Source organism: Brachyhypopomus gauderio, chromosome 4 (assembly GCF_052324685.1).
Source record: "Brachyhypopomus gauderio isolate BG-103 chromosome 4, BGAUD_0.2, whole genome shotgun sequence".
NCBI classification, from domain to species: domain Eukaryota; kingdom Metazoa; phylum Chordata; class Actinopteri; order Gymnotiformes; family Hypopomidae; genus Brachyhypopomus; species Brachyhypopomus gauderio.
In genome coordinates this window covers 22,581,111-22,593,507 of record NC_135214.1, presented here as the reverse complement: position 1 = coordinate 22,593,507, position 12,397 = coordinate 22,581,111, and the positions used below count along the sequence as shown (strand labels likewise).

Here is a 12,397-nt window from a genome sequence, read left to right as displayed (position 1 = left end):
GAAGTTTGTATACCTGTGTGTGAAGTGTGTATACCTGTGGCGTAGGAAAGGGCCAGTGAGTCCACGGACCCTCGTGGGGTTTGCTCTAGGGGTGTCAGTTCACCAAAGCTGGGGCCCACGTGGTGTCTGCTCCTCAGCAGTGGTGGACGCAGATCTCTGGGGAAGCCCTGCACGCTGACACTGCGCTTGTCCAAGAAGCCGGCTCCGCGGCTCGACGCCTCGCTGAAACTCATCTGCATCTTGAGCTTGGGAGGATGGAACTCGGGGTCCTGCCCGTGGTGCATCCAATTCTCGTTGAACGAGTGACCCCTCAGGGCGGCCATGACGGGGGGCTTTTTGGGGTTGCTGCCCGGCGGCTCCTTGTGCCAGGTCTCCGGAGGGCTCACCACCTTGGCAGGCTGGTTCGGAGAGCTGGGATAAGGGCTCCGGATGCTGCACTGGCTCCTGAGCTGGTGAGGATTGGGGGAAGGTGAAGGATCTCTCTGGTTGGACTCGTAGGAGTATGGCTCATCCCGGCTCATCCAGACGGACTGCTTGCGGTTCAGGCTGGGAGAGCGGCTCGGGGTTCTGCTTGGGGTCCGAGTAGGTGTGCGGTTGGGGGTGCGGCTGGGTGCGGGGCTGGACACGCTCAGCAGGTCCATTGGCACGGCCAGAGAGTCTGCGTCCACAGGGTGCCGCTCGCCCGTCGCAGACGCCGAGCCGGTCGACTGCTGTCGGCCCCCTTCCGCCTTGTTCTTGGTCCCCTGCTTGCCGATGCGGGCACTGCGGCGCGACTGGCGTGAGCGGGCACTCTGGAAGGCGGAGTCGGAAGAGTCAGACAGGTCAGGCTCCTCCCCCTGACTGCAGAGGCGGGGAACAGTAGATGAGGCCTTGCTTCGGCAGGAAGGGGCGGCCCAGCAGGGACTGGCGACAGCGGGCGCAGCTGAAGCATTCCTCAGTGGCGTGCCAGTGTTGACCCTCATACGCCATCTGGCCCTGGTCTATTCCTAAGAGTACAGGCTGAAGTCAGTTCCACACATACACAGCCAATCTCCTTCGTCTTTAAGGGTTAGAAAGTCACATATGGAAGAACGTGTCTGGAAGAGCAATGCTTTAGTCACACATTCACTTTTCATTCCCTCGATTCATACTAGCTCATAATTATTTTAAATGCAGAAATTAGTACTAATATTCTTTAATAATAATATTATTTTCTTTCATATTTTTATTTGCCATTTCAGTTGCATATAAATAAATAAAAATATAAAAAATCTGCTAGTAACTCATAATTTTCAGATATGTACAATATGTGTTATGATCATGCCTGCCTATAAACACCATGCACAACAAGCCTATGTGTAAGACCATAGATGAAATGCAGCTTCTTATACAGGGAAAATGAGGCTCTCAAATGTTCAATAAATGATCCAGAATGAGAACTGAGGATACAAACTGTCACCAGTCCAGAACTGCCAACTGTTTTTGATTATCCATCAGAGAATAGTACAAGAACAAGAGAAAGACTAAAAAACATGAGGAAACTGTAGACAAAATAAATAATACTAGGGTTGTCTTTTTTATAGTAAATAACACTGACTAACAAAGATTTTGGCTCATGCAAAAAACAAACAAAAAAATCCTGTTTCTTGTGTATTTTTGCACACAGAATTCAAATATGGTTTCAGAACTTCTGTGTCAACAACAGTTTTTTTTGTTCCCCTATACAATTTTTTTTCCGTATACTCGCAAAGCATTATGAATAGTATGGAAAAGAGATACCAAGGAAAACACAACCCACCTATGTTGACAGGCTTTACACTGAATAAGGATGCCCAGAAGGCCAAAAATAGGTGAAAATCACACAATTGTACATGTCAGAAGCAAATGCCATTAGTGTAGTCTGCTCATATTTTAGACTGAAAGACAAAAATGTTGCCCAATTAAATTAATCAGTAATTCAATTTAGGGATGGGCGAACTGTTAATTTTAAACATCGGACTTGAAGACGTATACAATCTCCTTTCCAAGTGTATCGTAGAGAACGTCACATTGTATGTTGTCCTACTGTTTAGAATTTTCACCAAGCCCCTCGATGGCCAGTAATAAAGTGGATATTACTGTTGGTCATCGATTAGCACTTAGAGGTAATTAGACAAATCTATTCTTCCACCTTGAAGAAACATGTCTTTTGTTTCACTGGGCTCATACATCCACACTCATCTGTATCTCACCAGGTAACATCAACAGTTGTGATTGACGTGCGAATTAGAAAATTAAAATACGATACAAAGCAGAAACAACGGAGAGAGGTGACTGAGGCAGTCACATTCTATCTAGCCAAGGATATGGTGTGGTTTAAAGGATATAGTGCGGTTTAAAGAGGTGTACAACGTGGGGTTTAAGGCATTAACGCACTCTAGATGCATGGCATAATTGACCGAATCTCAAATGACAATAGAGGGCTGCACAAAAGTTGCTAAAGGTCTGTTTACATTTTACTTTGCATTTTTTACTACCACAATACTTGAAAACGATTATTTTATAGTGTTCAATATTTTAACATTTCTTTAATATTAGCTTTGTTAAAATATAATAATAATAAAATATTTGTTTAATAATTTTTTGTTTTTAAATATTATTTTGAAAACATTGTCTTTAATAGATAAATCCATAGTCTTCAATCTGGATATTTCTGATATTTCAAAATTGTGAAGAACATATAAATATAAATAATATAAATAATATACACACATAAAATGACCTATGCAAATCTGTTATTGGAATACCCAGTGACCTTTTCGGTGTGTTTGAGGAAACTCTCTGTAGCTGCAGGTCGGAAGGTCGTCTCCTACCTATATGCTTGCCGCACGCGTCACAGTACTCGGCGTAGAGCGACTCGAAGCAGGTGCAGCAGTGGGGGCGCCCCTCCCGCATGATGTAGCGCTGACCCCCCAGGGGCGCCGCACACTCGTAGCAGCAGAAATGACGCATGTGCCAGTGACGGCCCTCCGCCTCCGTGCACTCGTCCGCAAAGATGATCTACGGGGCGGCGGACAGACGAGGCAGGGGAGAAGCGTCATGGAGGACAAGGATGAGACTGCAGTAAAGATCGTTGATAACAGCAATGGCGCCTTCTGGCTGATTTGCAGTGAAAGAGAGATGATGTAAGGATGACAGCCGGAATGGTGGTGGAAGACTGAGAGCGAAACACTCAGAACAAGGTCTGGAGTGTTAGATTTAGTTTATTGGGACTTAGATGCTACTTAGGTTTTAGGATTTATGGTTTGGTCTTTAAATGAATGTGAGGTTAATCCTAGAACTAAACCCCTAGGTTCAGAGAAAAAAATCCTTGGGTTTAGGGTGTAAGGATTATGGGATGCCTTGAGTTGATGGGTCTCATTTTGTGTGTGGAGTTAGAAGGAGCTTGAGCAGTAAAGGCGATGAGGGGGTACGTGCCATGCGGTTCTGGGGTTGGGCCGTGGGTTTAGGGAACAGAACCGTGCTCTGGCGAGCGTGGCCGGGTCCACGGCCACCGGACTCACCTCGTCGCAGGCCGAACAGCGTGGCTTGAGGTGCTCGGCATGGTGGCGTCCGCAGTAGATCTTCCCGTCCTGGTGGAAGTAGATGAGGTCCACCAGCAGCTCGGAGCACATGCAGCACACGAAGCAGTGCGGGTGCCAGCACAGGCCGTGGGCCACGCGCGAGGCGAAGACCGCGATGTCCCCGCCATTGATCTGACCTCCGCACTACACACACACACACACACACACACACACAGACAAACAGGCCTCACGTATGTGCTACACTGCGCCAGCACGGAATGCGTAAGGGATTGAACACCAGTGAAGACCAAGTAGAACAAACACAATCCAGCATCATATTAATGTCTCCCACCATATGTGTCCGTCTCCGTGAGCACTGGTTCGGTGTGGTGCAGGACGCAGGGCAGAGTGCAGGGTGCCTCCCCCACGGGGGCGTACCTGTTGGCACACAGCGGAGGTGATGGTGAGGGGCAGAGGGCGCACGGTGCCCCGCCCCAGGTTGTCTCTCTTCCTCTGGTTGCTGAAGATCTTCAACTCCCTCTTCTCTTCTTCATCCAGAGAGTTACAGTATCGCACCTGAGAATATTTACATCATCATCATCATCATCATCATCATCATCACCATCATCATCATCATTGTCATTTTTATCTATGTTTTCCCAAGTTTGTTTGATTTCTGGGTTGCTGATTGGGTTATTTGGGCTGCTGTTGAGGTGATGAGCAAACACGATGATTATTGAAGCATATAGATTGATTGAATGAATAAATACTTCTGCATGGATGTGATTCATCTTCATCTACTAAATAAAGAGTCTCATAAAACAAACATTTTGCATTGTCATATCTTTACCAATAGCTTATACAATTAAATATGAAGAATTTTTACTAAGTAGTAAAACCTTTTTGTTTGTCTTTTTTGTGGCAACAACCTCAATCTCTTTCTGGATATGACGGCGTGCCCTGCATTGCAGTTGGGAGTAATTCTGTCCTACACTTCCAAACAAAGCTGTTTCAATATATATGTGGTTTTCCGCAGGATTGAGGTCAGGACTCCAACACAGCCACTCTGAAAGACAGAAGATCTCCTGCTGGAGCCGCTCTATTGTTGTTCCTCCTGGGTTTTGAACTGTTGTGGCGTGGCGTGTCTCCTCCTCTTTGAGGTTGTAGACCACAGACGGGTGCCGTGACATTCTGGAGGTGAAATCATTATTGTTCCACTGGGGCAGCAACAGCAAAGCAAAACATCACCGTGGCGATGAGGCTTGGCTGCTGGCTCCAATATAACACTGTGTAAATTTACCAGAAAGTTCAACTTTTTATCTCATCTGTCCACGGAACATTCTAGGGGTTTTTTTCCCCACTTGGGATGGAGAGCGATGTTTTTTTGTGAGCTGATTTTCCCTGTGGTAAACTTACATGAACTCAATTATTGTACAGTATTTTATTTTTTTTACTGTAGACACATATTGTAGTGAGTGAATTCTTAGATGTCATAGTAAACTCCTTTATCATGTGTAGATGGTATCATGTAGAAGGATCGCTGTAGGACCCACACTTCTGTGAAGAGAAGTCTCAGTGCTGGATCACTTCTACTTGGTATCTGCCCGACTGTGGACTGAACCCCAAGGGCCGAGCCTTTAGAAATGCGTTGGTATCCAATTCCAAACTTTCGAACTGTCATTCCATTTTCTTCTGAGGTCCCACGAAATCTCTTTTGATAAAGCAATATGTACTGGAGGATTAGGGGACCAAGACCATCTTATATATGAGAAGGTAGGTCAGATCCATACTTCCATGACTGGAGCACTTCCAATTACCTTCTGATCAGCAGTTCAATCTCCTACAGGTTCACACGCTTTATTTAATCAGTGATCTTGATGGTTAATGCAGTGCAAAATGTCGAGTGTGTTTGTTAAATAAGACTGTGTAATTATGACAGATGAAGATCAGATCACATTTTAGGAGACATTCGTACAGATGATTCCATCCAGACAGTTCTGAAGGGTTCACACTGACTACATTCAAAAACCATTTATTGGATCGCCCTTTCGTTTTTGGATGCATCATCATCATCATCATCATCATCATCATCAACCACATCTTCATCATGTCTCTAACGTAGCCTTTCAAATTCAGCAGCTACACATTCGAACATGTAGAGGGAGTGCACAATCCCCTAGAGGCCGTGTAACCTGTTAGCAAGCTTTAAAGAACCGCCTTTCAATTTAAAACTGTAAATAGGCAAACTCACACCAATACTACATGCAGACCTTGAACCCCAAATCCTTGCGAGACTTGCTATATATAAACACAGTGAGATTCAAAATAGAAGTGGTTATTTTACAAGATGCGAGCAAATCCCAACAAAAACATGTTGATTTGAGCCCTTGGGTTACCCTAAGCCATTCACACATTAACATTCCTCAGAGATTTTCTATATGTTTTTCATTATCTGTCGAGAGTTGTGCAAACCAGCTGGGACAGAAAGCCATTAAAGGTGCGTTGATAGGACGGAGAGCTCTTTACCATATACGTTTTCTCTTTGCCAACAATTGGATTTAAAAGCAGGTACCTGTACAGTGTAGGACTTTGGTCACTGACCTCGTTGTCATGAGGGGGCAGCTGTTGTAGGAGCTGTTTTAGGCGATGTTTCTCGCCAATGCTGTTCACGTATGGGACTTTATCTTCAGGCAGGAAACTATAATATTGGTGAACCTGTGTATGTACACACACAGACACACAGGGGAGTCACACATATAGCAGAACTCCAAGAGTCTGTATTCATCTAGGCTTTTTCAAATACGTTTCCACACAGCCCGGCAGCGTATCTCACGTCAGTCTCCACACGCGTCCCGCCACGGTAAATCAGGCATGACAGCCGGGCCGAGACAAACCAGCATGCTCAGGTAAACAAACCAGACCGGGCATCGACGCTGCGCATTTAGACTCGGGACGGACCCGCCTGCCCGCCCCCCACACCAAAACGTCCTGTCACAATTTATGCGGAGGAGACCAGAGAGAGAGAGAGAGAGAGAGAGAGAGAGAGGCGAACAGAAGCCCAAGGAACGCACTCGTGACGAATTCATCAGGCTCTTCACGCTCCTTACACACACCCCCTCCGCACACACACACACACACACACACACACACACACACCCCTCCCTCACACCCCCCTGCTGTCTTTCTTGTAGCCATCCATACTCAGAAGACTTCAGCGTCATTATGCCAGAGACGTGCAATCAAGTTGTCAGCGCAATCAAGCCATCACACCCTCGGAGACCGAGTGGGTCCACACTTACAGAATAAAGTAGTGCGATTTGGGGCCTGTTTTGCTTTGAGGGGGTGATACGGGCTTACATGGGGTCCAGAACCAAAGTGCTGAGATGGCAAACCTAAATGGAGTTTTCAGGGGGGGAAAGGCTAAAAATATTTGCCATGCCTAATCAAAATGTGAGCCCTCTCAGTCTCTCAGGAACTCCTACACACCCCATACCGAGTGCAAGTGTCTGCATCTGAATTAGATAGCTTTCTTAAAGAGATACTTGAGCAGCAAATACTAACGCCGCCCATAAGTGCGGATAATTTACCATGATGAAATTGCTAAGTTGTCCCTGCTGGGTTTTATCTATAGTTAGCCTTGCAGTTTTGGGGCCATGTTTTCCTTTAATGTTAAATCTGCTGGAGACGCGTAGCTTCAGCCCGCATGACGGAAGGGCAGATACGCTGACCGTTTGGTCAGCCAAAGAAGCCAAAATGATCCCACAGGACATTCGGGCGGCGAGATATTAAACAATGATGCAAGCTGGGGGGGGGGGGGGGGGGGGGGGGGACGTGTATGTGCGCTTGCTCTGTGAAAAGGCCAGAACGATTTCTATAGTCGTCAGAGGGAGGGGGCGAGAAAATCACTGTTATCGCTGCAAGAACTGATTGTACATTAAGGCTGTAGCACATGAATAGAGGACACCCTCTCTCTCTCTCTCTCTCTCTCTCTCTCACACACACACACACACACACACACACACACACACACACACACAGTTTCCTTTGGTGTTTGAGGTAACTATCTCATTCATTTACTGAAAAGACAATTACACATTGGTCGAGATACATTATATGTACCCACTTCATAATCACAAACATTAGCTGGGATGTTTAGACCAATCAGGAGGACGAGTGACATACATTTACTTTCCCCACACTCCCTTATCCAAGACTATTATTGTCTAATCGCATCTGAGACACGTTTCCTCTCGAACACACAAAGATGTAGCATGTTCCTTTACTAAGTGGCAAGACAATGATGCTTGAAACTCATTTCCTGCGTATGTGAGGATGTGTCTCTGTGTGTAGGTTTGCAAACACCGCACCACAGCCAAGGCTTTGGCTTTATTTCTAAGGAAGCTCGCAAATGTACTCTTTACTGGTGGGTTGTGTATCCAGGCAACCAGGCATGGTTTATTCACTGGGTGGGTGAGATGATTGGTTTGGACTGGCCGAAGTCTCAGCTGATGACTGTGTGACTCTGTTGATTAGTGAACTCTCATTGCATGGCTATCTTTAATCGGGGGGCAAAAGGGTATGGAAGAATGACAGTGAGACACAGAGTGGTTGAACATCTGAACTGTGTGAGTGAGAGCTGAAACCTTACTCATCTTTGATGTGTATGTTTTTTTTTGTGTGGAAAAAAGCTTTTGTGTGTCTAAGTTACAAGATATTAGAGATGATAAGTGTAGTCACACAGGGCTGCATATTGGGGGCAAGATACTCACCTTGGAGATTAATGATATTAGTACCTCAGCAGCTGCACAGAAGCCAGCACTTTTGTGCCTTTAATACACAATAATTTCGACTTGTTTTGGTTCTATGAAAAAGGTCGTATGGAAACAGCAACACTGTCTTTATCGTCCCTCAAATTGATCTTTAATGGAGGAAAGTAAAATTGTATTTTTTGTGGCCTGCAATAATGTTGAAGGCTTTTATATTTGCATGTTGAATAAATTCCAAATTGAAACCCCTCAGCCTACAGCCCACCAATAAGGAGCTCACCTGCTAACCTGTAAACACAGTTTAGAGACACGTAAACGCACAAGAAATGGACTGGTATTTATCCTTCATAGTCTCCGCATCTCATGGTAACGTTATTGTGTATCTCCCACTGGTGCAGCTTTCTGTGGAGGAAGAGTGACTCTAGCTGGGCTAGCTGCTCAGCTGCAGGGATCATCAATATTAGTATTCATCACTCGTGTCAGGGATCATCAATATTTGTATTCATCACTCGTGTCAGCGACACTTTAAGGGCTCATACTGATCTTGAGGAATCTTGATCAAGAATCTGGAGCACTTTATTTGTCAACTGCCAAAACTCTGTTTAAAATTGTGATAGAAATAATTCAAATGGATTGCACCATTTGTTCTGATGAAATTACTTACAAGCTCGTTTTTAATTACATTTCATTAAAGTTTGCAATTTTAATTTCGTTGTCACAGCCTGAAGTCTAAAATGACACTACTGTGTTGCCGTAGACACTCCTCGTGAGCACGGCTGTGTGATTCTCACACTCTGTGCTGTTCTTCTGACGTGTTTCCTTGTGTTCTTTTTTGCACTGAAATCACGTTGCCTGAAGAAATCTCCTGCCTACTGGTTTAGTCTCTTGTGAAACTCCTGAATGGAATCATGTAAGTATTCATCTTATTTTTGTAAATATTCTCTCTTGCACCTTGTATTCAACCCAGGAAAAGTATATACTATACTTAGATATACTAATTATATGCTTGTCTTTAAAAAATCTCTTGCATGATATAAAAAGGACTTCTTTGGGGGGAAAAACCTTCCCTGTCAGAATGAAAGTTGAATAAATAATGAGCCTGTCCTACCTGTCCACTTTTTTGCGATGCAGGTGAAATCACACCTTTATTAATCTGTGAAAAATCGATTCCCCTCGATGTTGCTTAAAGAGACACACCCTCAGCTATGGGAAGACCTGATGTTTATCTATGGGAAGAACTAATGTTCATCTATGGGAAGAACTAATGTTCAGCTATGGGAAGATTGTGGAGCTGATCTACAGCTCCGTTCAGTCGTAGCTCTGTGTCTGGAGTTATGCTGTGCACCACCACTGGTGCAGGAGGTGACACGTGCGCGTGACGACCTGTGAGGGTCACGTGAGGTGCGTGTGACGACCTGTGAGGGTCATGTGGGGTGTATGTGATGACCTGCGAGGGTCACGTGAGGCGCGTGTGACGACCTGTGAGGGTCATGTGGGGCGTATGTGATGACCTGCGAGGGTCACGCAGGGTGCGTGTGATGACCTGTGAGGGTCACGTGGGGTGCGTGTGATCACCTGCGAGGGTCACGTGAGGCGCGTGTGATAACCTGCGAGAGTCTGTGCTTTAAGTGGAGCCGTAGCCAGTCCATCCACTCTACCACGGAGTGTTATGCAGCTCACAGTCAATGATTCTCACATGTTAAAAGCCTTTACATATGTAACACACTTGCGCCCACACACACACACACACACACACACACACACACACACACACACACACACACACACACACACACACACACACACACACACACACACACACACACACACACACTTCTTCCTCTTCTTCATACATTCATGATCACACGTCTTATCTCTCATTTCAAAGACGCAGATACCACAAAGAGGGATCTGAATATTATGTCTTCAGATTTTATGCTCCAAGAACAAAAACATTATCTTCTTTATCCTGCCTGTGAAGAAGCTCAGTAGGTGATTAAAGTCAGCGGCAGAGCGATGTATAAATATATGGACTATTATTACACAGCAGTGTACATGACGTGGGCTTGGACACTGAAGCTCACAGATCAGTGACATGTCATAAAGATAATTATCTACTTAATAATTAATCTGATTTATTACACATTGTTATGAAATGATACTAATGTTGCCAATTGTGTTGTTATGTAGATGAGTCTGGTACATCTAAAAACGCAATCGCTTTCTTAAGATTAAGATTCTATTTAGTTTAAATTCTTCAGATTTTTAGACTTGTAAAGGCTGAATGTAGATCTCAGAATATCAGTCTGCGCAGTCCACATGCTGTGTGTGGAAGACTGGACTGTGTGTGTGTGTGTGTGTGTGTGTTTCGTGCCACTGCTGCGTGTGTGTGCATTACCTGCTCTGGCTTAAGGCCTGGGGGGACCCAAGCGTACTCCTCCAGAGCGCAGCCGGAGTCATCGTCTGACGTGGAGTTCCTCTGGAAGTCGAACATGAGCTTCGAGACCGTCCTCTCCATGTCCAGAGCCATCATCAGAACCTCATACCACTACTGCGGAGAGAGAAGGAGCGACTGAGAAGGACAGAGCGGATCTCCGCACTTAGACGTGACTGATCTGATCGTTTAGTGTCTATTAAAAATTAACACAGACGTTGGATATGTTGAGAGAGAGAGTGTGCAGTGGGAGACCGAGAAAAAATACATCACTGATTCCACATTTCTGTTACATCTGTGAGTTCAGGATTCAGAACATATATTTGATGATATCATTACTGTGCACGGTCTGTCAGCATTTTTCTGTCACACACAAATGCACATGCACACACACACACACACACACACACACACACACACACACACACACACACACACACACACACACACACACACACACACACACACACACACAAACAAACTCTTTATGAAACAACTTCCACACATCCAGTTATGTTTAGATTAGACTAGAGAGAACTAAGCAAAAACGCACACACATACACACATATCAAACTAACACTGCCCCAAGTGCATTAATCACAAACACTTAAATTAGAAGGGACTTTTTGCTTGACTGATCTGTGGACATCTACATAGCTTGTGCTGACACATTACTGTTTAAAATTCACCTCATGGACACAGGAAACTCACACTCACTCTCTGATACTGAGAAATGTAAGCGGAGATGTGTGGGAATTAAACTGACAGCCAATCAAACTTGTTCTGATCTTAGCAATCAGACAGGATAGGCTGGAGAATATAAATATGCATTTGCATTTAAATTACTGCCTTAGAGCCACAGGAGTGGCACAGAAAGAGGAAGAGATTAAGTGAGAGGGAAAGAATGTGAACTCACAAATAGCCCACGATTACCTGAGGAGCGTGTTTATGTACTGCCATGATTCTCTGAAAACAGGAAAATTAAACAGCAATTACTGAGGAGGGGGGGACATGAAAATGTAGTGCTAATTAAACACTAAGCTTGAGCGGGCTAATGAATCAGGTATGTAGCAGTGGCCTCGTAATGCCGAGCAACCCGGCTTAAGTTGTTATTGTTGCAGACCAGAATGTCTCGCTGGGGCTGAAATACTGACATACATTTCCAGTTGTCTTGGAATGTCTGTGAAAACATATTAAATATTGAACAATATTTTTAAAACAGGACACTATAAAACAGTATTTTATAAACACCAGCACTCACTGTTTAATGGAAGCACAGGCTACTGGGGAGTGCAGTAATTTACATATAGGCTAATATATAGAGATGCCTTGTGGAGATATCTGGGATCATTGGTCAGATAAACCAACCAGTTTAGTTTTAATCCTCAGTGGGGCTACAGTATACTGGGAGCACTGGCCAGCTGAAGCCTCTCTTACTATGTTAAATTAGCTTTGTGCAGAATTTTTAGAAGTAGCTAATTATGTGGAATGACTCGTACCATTACTACAACTGTAATAACTTTATTTAAATTTCATTAGAGTCAATGTTATCATCATCATCATCATCACCATCACCATCATTTCATGCCAACCCACACCACCATTAAATACCACACCTCCAATGCCAAGTTCATCAGCAAATACTGAGGTCAAGCACAATAATAATCAATGAAGCC

General features: G+C 44.6%; 1 protein-coding gene across 1 annotated transcript in view; it reads right to left on the bottom strand.

Moving 5' to 3' along the window:
• prickle2a (prickle homolog 2a) overlaps positions 1–12,397 on the bottom strand; it is a 37,912-nt gene that overhangs the window by 2,789 nt on the left and 22,726 nt on the right. The window contains 7 exon segments of the mRNA XM_077003075.1: positions 35–851; positions 853–986; positions 2,832–3,018; positions 3,522–3,725; positions 3,960–4,097; positions 6,123–6,236; positions 10,686–10,838. Coding sequence (XP_076859190.1) covers positions 35–851; positions 853–986; positions 2,832–3,018; positions 3,522–3,725; positions 3,960–4,097; positions 6,123–6,236; positions 10,686–10,820 — 1,729 coding nt within the window. The 5' untranslated portion in view covers positions 10,821–10,838.